General features: G+C 37.0%; 1 protein-coding gene across 1 annotated transcript; it reads left to right on the forward strand.

Moving 5' to 3' along the window:
• Positions 1 to 34: 34 nt before the first annotated feature.
• On the forward strand, positions 35 to 5,742 carry LOC105782478 (110 kDa U5 small nuclear ribonucleoprotein component CLO). The gene is given in 11 exon segments (XM_052626286.1): positions 35 to 161; positions 752 to 1,518; positions 1,862 to 1,928; positions 2,032 to 3,227; positions 3,355 to 3,453; positions 3,555 to 3,713; positions 3,808 to 3,893; positions 3,975 to 4,173; positions 4,683 to 4,793; positions 5,013 to 5,219; positions 5,350 to 5,742. Coding segments are annotated over 10 exon segments (2,973 nt in total). The 5' UTR covers positions 35 to 161; positions 752 to 768; the 3' UTR covers positions 5,449 to 5,742.
• Positions 5,743 to 15,688: the final 9,946 nt, after the last annotated feature.

The following is a 15,688-nucleotide window of genomic DNA, read 5'->3' on the forward strand; positions in this document are numbered from 1 at the left end:
TTTTGAAACCCAAATCCATAATGAACTAAGAGTACCCAAATTGTGAAGAAAAAGAAGCCCACATCCAATTAAATTACATTACAATTACTACACAAAATCGTGGTTCCCTCCCTCGCCCGCCTTTCGCCTTCACTGAGTTGAAGTATCGAGAATCTATCACTGTAAACCCTTGCTTTGCTTTTGCATACGTTTTCTACTTCTTTGTACTACTTTCTTCTTGTTTCTTCAGTGCTTCGATGTACCTTTTTCTCTCTCTATTTTTCTTTTCACCTGCATTGATTTGTTTAATTTTTTTGTCACTTAACTCTTTGTAATTAGTGTAATTTTTTCCCTTTCATTTTTGTCATTCGCGACTTGTCTCTGCTGAAAAAAGATTGATTTTGCGTTTCTTTCTTGCCTTATAAGAAAAAAAAACTGAAACTTTGTTAATTAAATTCAGAAAATGGAATAACATAATTATGAGCTTACGAGATCTTTAGCTGGATAAAAATTTTGGGTTTGGATTACATGAGCATTTTATGTAGATATGTTGAATATAGGCTTCAATGTTGGACTTCACTGTTATTGAATTTGGCCAATAAGCTTAAGAATCTGTGCATTTCATATATGTTAATAGATTTTGATGTTGAAGCATGCGAACAGCTTAGACTATAAGTTCCTTTTGGGTCCATTTGTATCCAAATCTTAGTAGACTAAAGATTGGTTTTGGGTTTAAATTGTTAAATGATTTAATTGATATGTTTGGGTGCAGACTTTGGATTTTAAGCAATGGATGATAACTTGTATGATGAATTTGGTAACTATATTGGACCTGATATCGAGTCAGACCAAGGGAGTGAAGGTGAGGAAGAAGAAGATGAAGACCTTCCTGACAGGCATGTCCAAGAGGAGGGACAACAATCTGATGGGGAGGCTCCAGATGGGGTGTCTAATGGATGGATTACAGCTGCTAATGATGTTGATATGGATAATCAGATTGTTCTTGCTGAGGACAAGAAGTATTACCCAACTGCGGAAGAGGTTTATGGTGAGGATGTTGAGACCTTGGTTATGGATGAAGATGAGCAGCCTCTTGAGCAACCTATTATCAAGCCTGTTAAGAATATCAAGTTTGAGGTCGGAGTTAAGGATTCTTCGACTTATGTGTCGACCCAGTTTCTTATTGGTTTGATGTCAAACCCGGGTTTGATCCGCAATGTTGCCCTCATTGGACACTTGTAGCATGGGAAGACGGTGTTTATGGACATGTTGGTTGAGCAAACCCACCATATCAACACGTTTGATCAAAATAGTGAGAAGCACATGAGATACACTTATACAAGAATTGATGAGCAAGAAAGAAGGATATCTATTAAGGCAATCCCGATGTCACTTGTTCTTAAGGACAGTAATGGGAAATCCTATCTCTGTAATATCATGGACACTCCTGGTCATGTGAATTTTTCTGATGAAATGACTGCTGCTCTTAGGCTTGCTGACGGTGCCGTGTTGATTGTTGATGCAGCTGAAGGAGTGATGGTAAGCATATCTTTTTATGCATATTACAGTAGCTTATACATTAACGCCCCCTTTATTTTAGCCTTCTGGTTATACCTATGCTTGAGAGCAGCCTGAGTTATAGTTGGAAGTAGAAACGTTTTATCAAACTTTACAGGTAAGTGTAATAGTAAAATATGAACTCCTAAGAAAATGAGTATTCTGATATCTGTTGCAGTTAAATTTATTGTGCTAGTCAAATCTTCTCCAAATTCACTGCTTTACCGATCTTTGAATTTGAGTATAGTGATTGCTGCTCTTTGTAGAATTTATGAACTATGTAAGGTTGTTGAGAATGATTCTTATGCTTTCATGTTGTAAACAGGTAAATACTGAGAGGGCTATACGCCATGCAATACAGGACCGCATACCTATTGTAGTTGTTATAAACAAGGTAAACACTTTTCATCAAGTTATATTGTATATTGTAAGCCTTTGATGAAAATGTTCCATACTTCCGCATCTTGCTTGTGTTCATATGTTATTCATTTTTGTAAGTTGACCGGCTGATAACAGAACTTAAGTTGCCCCCCAAGGATGCTTATCATAAACTAAGGCATACCCTGGAAGTAATTAATAACCATATATCTGCAGCCTCTACAACCGCTGGTAATGTTCCAGTTATTGATCCTGCTGCTGGAAATGTTTGTTTTGCTAGTGCAAGTGCAGGATGGTCCTTCACTTTGCAGTCATTTGCAAAATTATATGTCAAACTACATGGAATTCCATTTGATGCTGAGAAGTTTGCATCTTGTCTTTGGGGTGATATTTATTATCATCCTGATACCAGGGCTTTTAAAAGGAAACCCCCTGCTGGCGGAGGAGAACGATCATTTGTTGAATTTGTGCTTGAACCCCTTTATAAGATATATAGCCAAGTGATTGGTGAACATAGGAAGAGTGTAGAGTCGACTCTCGCAGAGTTGGGTGTCACTCTTAGCAATGCTGCTTACAAGTTAAATGTTAGGCCTTTGCTAAGGATGGCTTGCAGCACAGTTTTTGGTTCAGCCTCAGGCTTCACTGATTTGCTGGTTCAACACATACCATCTCCAAAGGATGCTGCAGCTAAGAAGGTCGATCACACTTACACAGGACCTAAACATTCTATGATTTACAAGGCCATGGTAGAATGTGATCCATCTGGTCCCCTTATGGTCAATGTGACCAAACTATATCCCAAGTCCGATTGTAGTGTTTTCGATGCTTTTGGTAGGGTTTACAGTGGTAGAATTCAAACTGGGCAGTCTTTGAGAGTACTGGGAGAAGGCTATTCACCAGATGACGAGGAGGACATGACATTAAAAGAAGTAACCAAATTATGGATCTACCAAGCTCGATACAGAATACCTATAAGCAGTGCTCCTCCTGGTTCTTGGGTTCTTATTGAAGGTGTTGATGCTTCAATTATGAAAACTCCCACCCTCTGTAATATGGATCTTGATGAAGATGTATACATTTTCCGGCCGTTACAGTTTAATACTCTTCCTGTTGTAAAAACAGCTACTGAGCCTTTAAATCCTAGTGAGTTGCCCAAAATGGTGGAGGGGCTTCGGAAGATCAGCAAAAGCTATCCTCTAGCAATTACTAAACTTGAGGAATCTGGTGAGCACACTATATTAGGTACTGGAGAGTTGTACTTGGACTCAATTATGAAGGACCTTAGGGAGCTTTCTTCAGAGGTGGAAGTTAAGGTATCTAGTTTGTGATACCCTTTGTTCTGTCCTAGTTTTATTCCTTTCTGAAAATCATTTTTCTTTTATATTTGCTTTGGTCGACTTCATTTTTGTGTGTTTTCGCTTATGCTTCTCCTAAATATAGGTGGCAGATCCTGTTGTTTCATTCTGTGAAACAGTGGTGGAGTCTTCATCCATGAAATGCTTTGCTGAAACACCCAACAAGAAGAATAAAATAACCATGGTAAAGACAACCATCATTTTTTCCAACCTAGATGCGTTTAGGAATAAATACAAGTATACTTGCTCTCAGGATGTATCATATACCTTTCTATGATTTTAAAGATTGCAGAGCCATTGGAGAGAGGTCTTGCAGAGGACATTGAGAATGGTGTTGTAAGTGTTGACTGGAGTCGGAAGCAACTTGGTGACTTCTTCAAGACAAAATATGACTGGGATTTGCTTGCTGCACGTTCCATCTGGGCATTTGGCCCTGATAAGCAGGCACCAAAGTGTAATTTTGTTTAAATATCTGTTGATAATATCTGGCTCCTTGCTTCTCTGGTGAAGCTCTGCTGATTCAAATATTGTTTTGCAGGGACCTAACATTTTATTAGATGATACACTCCCTACTGAGGTTGACAAGGGATTGTTGGGATCTGTCAGGGATTCTATTGTCCAAGGGTAAGATTATATCTTCTTTACTCGTCTTCTAAGCAGTTAATCTACTGCCTGTGATTAAGGATTTCATATTTTGTTGGCCAGATTTCAGTGGGGTGCTCGAGAAGGACCTCTCTGTGATGAACCTATTAGAAATGTGAAGTTCAAAATAGTTGATGCAAGGATTGCATCTGAACCATTGCATCGAGGATCTGGACAGATCATCCCCACAGCTCGACGTGTGGCCTATTCAGCTTTCCTTATGGCGACCCCACGGCTTATGGAACCTGTATATTATGTGGAGGTATGTTCCTTCAATCATTTCCCTCACATAAATTTTTTTTGTTTTAAGAGAATGGAAGAGGAAAAAGGGGGGGGGGGGTTATCCTCCAGAACTAGGGATCAATCCCTCACTTCAGTGATTACATAGGGGCTTGTCCCCATTAAACATGCAAGAGAGACCAACAGTAATAATGTTGCAAAGCAAGGTAGACTGGATGCAGTGGTTCTTCTAATGACAAAAGAATAAAAACCATAATTTAATTTGCCTTGGCATATGACAAACTGAAAATAATTCTAAAATTTTAAGTAAAATCTTGCTCTGGTTGCTATGGTCTTCAGCAAATGGTATCCTCTCCCTGCTAGGATGAGATAAAGGCTATGCAGAGGTTCCAATACTACCTGGAAGCAAGCTTAATTTGGCCCAATAAAGGGAAACTGGAAAGTTAAAGAAAGTTTCATTATTCTGGCATCTTTTTAATCATATGCAACTGCCTCAGTTGACAAACTTGTTTCTCTTGACATTATGTTCAGATACAAACACCAATCGACTGTGTCTCTGCTATCTACACGGTGTTGTCTTGTAGGCGTGGTCATGTTACAGCTGATGTGCCACAGCCAGGAACCCCGGCCTATATTGTGAAGGTTTGGAAGCTAAGCTTGATATCCTTTAGAAATATTTGCATGACTGAGGGATCAAAGTTAGTGGCAAAACATGAATTATACATGCATTACTTTCGTAATTTCATTGACTAGTAAGGCGATATTTTCTGGCAAGTTCTATCATTCATGAAGTTGCTTAATAGCTTACTACTGATCCCATTTATATGCTTACAAGTTCAACTTATTGCTTTTTCCATATAGGCATTTTTACCTGTGATAGAGTCATTCGGATTTGAGACAGACCTGAGGTACCACACACAAGGTCAAGCCTTTTGTCTCTCAGTATTCAACCACTGGGCCATAGTTCCTGGAGACCCTTTGGACAAGAGCATTATTTTGCGACCTCTTGAACCCGCACCAATACAGCACCTTGCTCGGGAGTTCATGGTAAAGACAAGGCGTAGAAAGGTATTGCTACTTCTCTCTACCTATGCATGCTACATATGCACACACACAGCCATGCAGGCATTCCATCTGTATAATGGACAAAGATCCTTTAAAAAAAATTAATGAGTGTTAATTTTCTGTCAACTTTTAGGGAATGAGTGAAGATGTGAGCATCAACAAGTTCTTCGACGAGGCTATGGTGGTGGAGCTAGCTCTGCAGGCTGCCGATCTTCATCAGCAGATGATATAAACCGAAACACGGTATATACAAGTTTGTCATGTTTCGAGGACTTCAACGTACTTCCTGATATACTTGGTTTGTAGTTTTTAGGAGAGTTCAATGTTTTACTGCCAACTTTCCTCACCCCTTTCATTGGGCTCAAACTTGGACAAGGTAACGGTGTTGATGTTAATTTCCAGTGACCATAGAGTTATTTGGTTTAGGATTGTATTTGTTCCATTTTTGTTCATGTCATAGGTGTTGTTGTAAGTTGTGAAGGGACTGAGCTGAGTTATTAATATATTTGAAGTTAAATCAAAATAATCATTCAAATGATTATTAATTGCTTAATTAATCAACGTGTTATTCATTCTCTAAAGTCTAGACCAGACCTAACCGTAGAGAATGTGGAAGAAAAAAGGGTAAATATACATTTTGGTATTGAACTTGGGTTCCAAGGTTCAAATTACTACTTGAACTTGGGTTCCAAGGTTCAAATTACTACTTAAAGGGTTGCTTTTTGGTCTAATTAGGCACTTAAACTTGGTCTCAAGGTTCAACTTGGTATATAAACTTGGGTTTTTTTTTGTTCAAAGTGGTTCAAATAACTAGTACTAATTTAGATTAAAAAAAAAACTAAATTCAGGTAGAAGTCAAGTTAGAAACCTCATTGGATTGAAATAATTTTAACCTTAAAAGCCATAAAAAAAATTAATCCAAAACCGAAACCATTGGTCTCATGTAAATTGTGGTTCCTTCAAAACACTAGAATTTATTGCATCTTGTTTGAATAAAAAAATATTGTGGTACCTATTTTCTGGGGCGAAGAAATTGAAGTTTTACATCAGTAAACGGTTAATTATAAAAATTACAAAGTATTATTCGATTATTAATAAAAAAATTTCTATCGTTCAATTATTTTATTTTATATGACAATTTTAAAATTAATATTTTAATATTTATATTGTACCAATTTAATATTAACTTTTAAAAAAATCTAACTCTCATTTTACACTCCCAATGTTATTTCTTTTATTTATGAATATTTTTGCACTAAATTCTTGGGCTCATTTAACCTTTCACTGATACACTTTCTTTTTTCTTACAAATGCAAATATATTGGTGTGATCTATTCAATTCAATTAAATAAATCAATTTAAAAATTCATGAAAAAAATCAATTAAAAAATTCATGAAAAATAAAAAAAAAATCTAACTCAACAAACGATTCTCAATTTAACTGAATGTCCTTTTTCGAACCAATCAGTCAATCAACAAGGAACATTAAAACTGCTGATAAAATGGCATTCATAAACAGAACATTACAAACAAACACTAGCCAAACTTATTGCTCATGAGAGCCCTTACAATACCCTCAACTTTCCAAACCCTAAACTCGGACAAAAAAAGAAGTTTCACACAACTCCCCAGACCCTAATTTCAATTTTTTTGGAACCCCAAAATACTAATAACAATATTTAACTTTTTATTTTGATGGAGAATAAAGATCAAGTTCTTTGTGAGTGTGAATCTCATAATCTGAGGTTGGCTTTGAAACACAAGTCAACATATACCCATCCTTAATTTGATCGTCCTCGAGGTAGATGGCTTCGGTTGATGTACCGCACCAAACGACCTTCGCGGTACATATAGAGCAAGCTCCACTCTGCAACAATAAGGCGCTCTACTCTCGCCGCCTCTACGCCTCTAAGATGTCTTGGTTATCGGGGACTTCAATTCATTCACTTCACCCTTCGGTCCCACGAGCTTAATCTTGTACATTGCCATCGATGTTCGGTGATTTGAGGAACATTTCAAGCCGAAAGATCTAGAGATGGTTTTAACAGATCCAAGAGATGTTGGGCCCTTGGCGATGGGACTTGTAAATCGGTTTGGGGTTGCAGCTTGAAAGAATATGATAAACAGAAGAGAGAAATAGTGAGAAATATTCTTTTGTTATTCAAAAATTCTTAACCTCTCAACTCACCAGATACCATATATATAGGCATCCTTATTTCTTAATATTTGCTTTCAACAATATAGCTGCCTTCAACAAACTTAACAACTTTCTAACTGCTTAATACTAACTGCTTAATATTCATCCATCTTCTCCCTAGGCAAAACCCTTAGACAACTCCTAAAATGAGCAAAATTTGATAGTGAAAGTGGTTTAGTGAGAACATCAGCGACTTGATCACACGCAGGAACTTCTCCCACTACTACTGAACCACTTGCAACCTTTTCACGAACGAAAAACAAATCTAACTCAACGTGCTTAAACTTGGAATGTAGAACAGGGTTAGCAGCAACCGCAACTGCACCGGAACTATCAGACCAAACATTTGGTACATCGGAGCATTTAACATGTAATTCCTGAAGCAATGATAGCAACCATGTAACCTCACTAGTTACAGCGACAATGCTCCTGTATTCCGCCTCAGCAGTAGATCGAGCAACAACTTGCTGTTTCTTAGAACACCAAGACACAGGAGTATAACCGAAATACACACAATATCCAGTAGTGGATCTCCGGTCATCAAAATCTAACCCCCAGTTTGCATCAGCATAACCAACTAAGGATAGACTAGTATTTGGACGAAATACAATCCCAAATTCAAGCGTACCACCTAGATACCGAAATATGCGCTTTAAAGAAGTCATATGAATAGAGGTGGGACAATGCAAAAACTGACATATGCGATTAACCGCATATGCCACATCAGGTCTCGTGAGTGTCACATACTGTAGTGCCCCAAAGAAGACTCTCAGATTCGGTTGGGTCCGCTAAACGTTGACCCTCATCTCGAGTCATAATATTAGAACTTATCATCAGTGTATTAACACTCTTCGCATTCTCCATCGAGCATCGAACAAGAATATCTCGGATATACTTCTTCTGACAAAGATGAAGGTATCCTGAGGAAGAACGAGTAACCTCTATTCCAAGAAAGTAATGAAGTTCGCCCATATCCTTAAGCGAAAACTCATTATTCAACAACTGAACAAACCAGTCTATAACAGTGGACACATCCCCTGTAACAATAATATCATCAACATACACAAGAACATAGAGTGTTGAACCTGATTGAACCCTGACAAACAAAGAAGCATCAGACTTCGATATAATAAACCCTACCGATATTAAAAACCCTTTAAGCTTCTCAAACCAGGCACGAGGAGCCTGACGAAGACCATAAAGCGTTTTCTTCAGACGACACACCAAAGGTCTACCATGAGAATCGAGCTGAACATAACCAGGAGGTTGATGCATGAACACCTCAATGTCAAGATCGCCATTCAGAAATGCATTATTCACATCCACTTGCTGAATGGACCATCCTCGAGACACAACAATAGACAAAATAACTCTGATAGTAGTCGGTTTTACCACCGGACTAAAAGTTTCCTTAAAATCACACCCTGGAACCTGCGAACAGCCTTTTACAACTAAGCGAGCCTTATGTTGAGCAATAGTACCATCAGAATTCCTCTTGATTCTGAACAACCATCTGCACCCAATAATTTTACGATTAGACGAAGTAGGAACTAGCTCCCATGTAGAATTACGCATAAGAGCATCATACTCAGCTTGCGCAGCATCACGCCACTCAACAGTAGCCAGAGCTTCTTCAATCGTAGTTGGTTCAACAGCTTCAACATTTAAAACCTTAGGCTTGTAAACCCCTGCTTTAGCTCGAGTGACCATTGGGTGAGTATTACCCATAGGTGGCCTACTAATTTGACTATCAGATGCCGATGAAACATCTGCAGATATTCTCATAGTAGAATGAGAGTGAGTATTATTATTACTTGATGATCCTGAGCCACGCACTGCTGGAAGATCACTCAACTCAATCCCATCATCAGCTGACGAATCATGAGCTGGAGGATTACCCGACCTAGTCCCAATATCAGCTGAAGAATCATGAGACTGAGACTGCTCCAAATTAACATCTAATACAGGATCAGTAGACTGAGAATGCAACCCTTGTAAAGACGGTGTCATCATGTAAGGTTCAAGAGTTGAGTAATAAGACGGCCACACGAGAGGAACAACAGTCAAACTAGTCTGACTGGTCGTCGATACAGACTTGTCTGGACTAGTCTCAGCAAACAGAAACCTCTGCTCATCAAATACTACATGTCTTGAAATTATAACCTTACCATCTGGTAAAAGACATTGATACCCATTGTAACGAGGACTGTATCCCAAAAATGTAGACGGCTGAGACCGAAATTCCAACTTATGACTTACAAACGAACGTAAGTAAGGATAACAACAGCAGCCAAACACTCTAAGATGATCATAGGTCAGATCATATCCATATAGTGCCTTAAACGGAGAACTTTCCTGAAGGACAACAGTAGGAAGTCGATTTATAAGATGTACTGCACAGCAAAACGCATACCCCCAGTATTCCATAGGCACATTTGCGTGAGCCAACAATGCAATACCCACTTCAACAATGTGCCGATGTTTACGCTCAGCTACTCCATTTTGTTCTGAAGTATACGGACATGTCAGTCGATGTATAATTCCTTGATATTCTAGACCGACGTAAACCCACGGTATTCGCCTCCCCAATCACTCTGGAACTGCTTAATAGACTTGTCAAACTGTGTCTTAATTAATTGTTGAAACTGAGTGAAGCATTCTAGTGCTTGAGCTTTTTGACGTAAAAGATAAACCCAAGTAAATTGAGTACACATATCAATAAATGAAACATAATATCTTTTATCACCATATGCAATAGGTGCAGGACCCCAAAGATCAGACACGACCAACTCAAAAGGACAATATGTAGTAGTCGAAGAGGAGAAAGGCAATTTATGTGACCTACATTTTTGATATGCAGTACATATACCATCCAAACTATTTTTACTTGAAGCAACAATACATTTATTTAAAACTGTTTTGACCACAGAATTTGATGGGTGGCCTAAACGATTATGCCATAATGCAAAAACATTATTATTTGAAACTGTATGTGGAACTTGTGAATGAGCAACAAATGGAGTAACCGTAGACGTAGTAGAACCCACTGGCACAGAAAACTGATATAGTCTATCATGAATGCGGCCCGTCAGTAATGTCTCCCGAGTCACCATATCCTTAATAACACAACGGTTAGGATGAAACTCAAAAAACACACCATTATCACGAGCAAACTGTGAGACGGATAAGAGGTTTTTCCGTATACTCGGCACAACTAAGACATTTGATAATCGTAATGATTTATACTGAGTAGGTAAAATAGCAGTACCAATTGACGAAATTACCGCAGGAGTACCATCACCCATTAAAAGAGACGACTTACCTGCATATGGCATGACATCACGTAATGCTGACACATCACGACAAACATGATGACTTGCTCCCGAGTCAGGGTACCAGGTTGTGGTGCCACCGTGCATTGGAAGACACGAACCATCATCACTAGTACGAGATCCGAGTTGAGCAGTATTAACATGAGATTCCGAGACTGAAGAATCAGTATAATCAGACGCATTTAGATCCCCTAGTCGAGGAAGCCCAATACACATATCTGACCCAGTATACACCCGAGCACGCGGTTTGGTCAATCGTACAACCCGATCAATCTCAATCGGTTCAGGCAAACTGGGATCAGCTTGATCAACCTGAACAAAATTCGAGGATGGAACACCATGCGGCTCAACGTTTGATTCAATATGCGGCCCAAGTGATGAGTATGCAAACATAGGTCGACTATTCCCATCAACAAATTCTCTTGACTTAGAACCATTAAAACCAGGCCCATCATTACTACCAAATTGACGCACATTAGGCCTCTAAACATTGCCATAGAAGCGGCCAGATTCATTCTGCTCAGAACGCACATGTGGCACACGCACCAAATTATCATTTTGCATGCCAGCACACCAATTTTGACCATCAACATGCCTATTTTGACTAGCATAATTCCCTTGGCCATAAAAAGTCCTTTGACTTTTCGGATGAGGAACCCCATACTGTTCTTCATCATGTTGCGCAAACACACCAGAACTAGACCGCTCAACACCAGACGAACCCCCTTGATGCTCCACGGATGAGGTATTCGAGTCGCGATGATAACGATAGTAGCATTTCTGAGCCACATGACCGAAGCGACTACAGATCTGGCATTGAACACGAGATCTGAACGTTCTGCCACGTCCACGCACCGGCGGACGACCCCCACGATTGGCTCCTTCAACCGACGGTGCATCTTCAACGAGGTTGGCATTCAAATGAACTTCCTACAACACTTGAGCTTGACGGCTCTCACAATCAACCAACGCATCAACCAAACATTGTAAAGAAAGAATACTAGTCGACAGTCTAGCGGAAGATATAACCGCCTCAAACTCCGACGGCAATCCCGCTAGAGTTATCTCAATTTTCTCTTCATCAGATATACGAGATCCAGATGCAGCTAACATAGCACACAACTCTTTAATTCTAGCAACATAAGCTTTAACAGAAAGAGTACCTTTCTTCAAAGAATGAAGTTCATGCCGGATCCGTGACTGCTTAGCACCAGTATCAGCGGCAAATACATTACTCGCCATTGTCCATATGTCACACGTCGTGCACGTATCATCAAACGAAGACTGATGCGATGAACTGATGGTGGACAAAAGCCATGAAGTCAGCAGCCGGTCTTGTTGCGTAAACACCTGCTCGGCCGGATTTGGAGCACGAGATCCATCGGGCAAAGAAAGAAACCGTGACGTCGGAACAACTGTACCATTTAGGAAACCTGTAAGGCCATAGCCATCAACGATTAGTTTTACCTGTTTACACCATTGGAGATATGTGCCGCCATCGAGTTTAACCACCTCATGCCGAGGAAACAGACTCGTGACACAATCGCTGGCGAATGGACCAGAGCTCGGTTCATCGAACGCGGAGTCAGCGGAAGCCATGATACAACAATCCAGAATCAAATGGCGAATGATACCATGAAAGAATATGATAAACAGAAGAGAGAAATAGTGAGAAATATTCTTTTTTTATTCAAAAATTCTTAACCTCTCAACTCACCAGATACCGTATATATAGGCATCCTTATTTCTTAATATTTGCTCTCAACAATATAGCTGCCTTCAACAAACTTAACAACTTTCTAACTGCTTAATACTAACTGCTTAATACAGCTTTAACAATAGATGGGGAAGTGAGGCTCCTGACGGTTGTCATCTTTGTTTTCTTCCTTCGTTGTGGTTTGACTCCTAGATAAAGAATGGAAAATGATATAAGGGCTTTGCAGTTTGCACCATACAAGCATTTAACGAAAAACGTACATTGGGAATCGAATGACAAAAGATGAAAGACGGCAACTAAAACCAGACAAATCAAGCAAGCAACCCTAAACCATATAGGCTAAGAAAAAACGAATTCCTGAACTCAGCTTAATATTTTTCCTTGTGTTCGAAAGAGGGTACGGTGGGCTAGACATTAAGTAGATTGAATCTCAAGATAGCATTATCAAGAGCGGGAGTAAAGCCGGAAATTGTTTTAGGAGGGCCAAAACTATATAGACCTTTTTAGGAAGAGCCAAAATGCAACTTTACCATTATACTAACTTGTGATTTTCTAAAAACTAAAGGGACTATATAAACAAATTTTCTTTGCCCCCCTCTGCCCCTTATCAAGAGGGACAGCTACCAAAAGAATTAGTCTCCATGGATCGTAAAACAGACATAGACAACTTGATTATACCAAAAACAACATAGAAACAAGCATGCATGGTATGTTCTTACAAGCTTATTGATCTTATTTATTGCCAAATTCATTTATCCCATTTTGTGCAGGACCAGAAGCAAATATCAAAGAACCACATTCTAACACTTGGCAGAAAAGGCACAAAGAATCAACATGCATGACAAAATACACGTGGAAGGTTCCCAAGATGCATAAATGACTAAACTACAAGAAAAAATGTGTATTTGAACTCATCTCTTGTTCCTATCAACAAATGGCCATGAAGTTGCTGTAATGCAAAAGTTGAAATGCCATCTTTCATATTTTTTCCATCGTGAAATTGCTAAAACGTTAGGCCATTTACATATAAACCATCCACATGCAACAAATGATCTTATTTATAAAGCTAAATCAAATTGCCATAAATGAGGCATTGCCTCAAACAAGTTAACTATTTCTTGATATAATCAAAGGCATCTTGCAACGTAGTATTCAAGTAAAACTCTTCCAACAATGATGACTCCACGATTGGTCCAAATAAATAAAAATATCTAAACTTTGGGGGACAAGTTTATCGTTCATACAAAAAGCTAAAGCTATTCCATTTTTTTGTTTGTTTAATTTTCTCTTGGTTTCCAAATAAGAAACCTGAAAAATAACAGCTCAACCATACCAAAAAAACAAGCAAAACATAGAATTTAACCAAAAGTCACTTCGAAAAAGGCCAAAACAAGCAAAAAAGACAAAAACCCAACACCGAAAACAAGGAACAAAAGCTGAAAACAACAGATCATAAACACAAAATCCACAAAATTATACATAAATGTAACGCAAAATCAAAACTAAAAAAGAAATGATGAACAAGAAAAAAAAACCAAACTAGAGCTAGAGGAAAAGAGAGAGAGCTTACAGAAGGAATTTGGGAAGCGGAGAAAACAAGAGATCTAAGCTTTAAAAGCCTTTAAACCCTAAATAAGCACTAAACAGTGACACAGTGACAGTGATGATGACGACGATCACAATTCTTTTTTTCCTCCCTATTTATATCCTTATTAAATTTTAAGAATCCAATAAAATAAATTACAAATTGTCATCCACAAATTCACAACACGGCAAACACAATCACAAACAAGTTATATGAAATTAAAATTCTCTGATTTCAATGAATATATAAAATTTCGTACACTTCTTTCATTTCGAGGTTCAAAGATTCCACACCGCTTGCATTATTGCAGTGCAATTTAGACTTTTAGATCAACCCCAAAAAAATTTTCTCTTTTGGACTGATATATTTAAAAGAAATTACATTTTTTTACTAAAATATTAATTTTTAATTATAATAATTCACATTAATATAAAAATTGTAAAAATTAAAAAACCAAAATTATAAAAATATTCATACAAAATTTAAAAATTAGCTACACAGATTGCTATACTAATTGTTATATTTAAAATTTTACGTTTTAATCAAGATACAGTTTAAAAAAATCACATTTTTTAAAAGATTAAAGCCAAATTTAGCTAAAAAATTATAATGTTAAATTTAACTTTATATTTTTAATTAAAGTCTAGTAAACTACGTGAATTTCAAATGCAATTAAATGATAATTTTATTTTTGTGTGAGATTATCATTATAGTATTAATGATATATAATAATTCAGTGATTATAACGTAACAAATCAATAAAATTAATGATCCTATAATAAATTTTTAAAGTTTGATGGCTTTGAAACATGCATAAGCATCCAAACATGTAATTTACTCTAATTATAATTATAACTCTTAACTTTTTTAAAAGATATTTTATCACAAGCATCACATAAATTTTTTTAAATTATCACTTTAATTTTAAATTAATTTTAAATTTTAATAATCATTTTAATTGAGTCTTTAAAGTATTAATATTATATCGATTAAGTCTATAACTACTAATTTAAATATTAAATGTTAATTGGAAAATACGTCACATGATCAAATGTTTTGAAATTTAAAATTACTTTATATTTATTTAAACTATATTTAAAAAATAAATATTGGGGATTAATTATTAAATTATATCACGTTATGATAGCTACTTGGCAAATGGCAAGGTACTATGATGAGTTTGTAAAGATTTGACATTTTGGCATTTAGTTAAAAAATTAAGTATTAAATAAAGAAGTATTCTTCCAAATCAGCCGTACGATACGCCTATGGTTTTCTTCAAAATTTTAAATGCAATTTTATTTCACTAAAAATATATATATATATATATATTATATTTAGATAAATTATTCAGACAATTATTCTAAAATTATTTCATTCTTGTTTTTGTCACTCTAATTTTCTTTGGTTAAATATAGCACTTTCGTTAGTAAGTATTTTGTTTTGATCATTGTTCTATTAAAGTTCAAACGGAAAAACAACTAAAATACCAAAGTATTGTTGACTGTTTTGCTAATTGTGCATGTAACTAAGTAATTCAAAAATCAATTATAAACTCTTATTATCATTTCTAACTTTGGAATCAAACAATAAATTCGAAAATAATTGAACCTCAAAATCAACCCTTAAATCCTAAAATCT

This window comes from Gossypium raimondii, chromosome 13 (genome assembly GCF_025698545.1).
Source record: "Gossypium raimondii isolate GPD5lz chromosome 13, ASM2569854v1, whole genome shotgun sequence".
Taxonomy (NCBI): Eukaryota; Viridiplantae; Streptophyta; class Magnoliopsida; order Malvales; family Malvaceae; genus Gossypium; species Gossypium raimondii.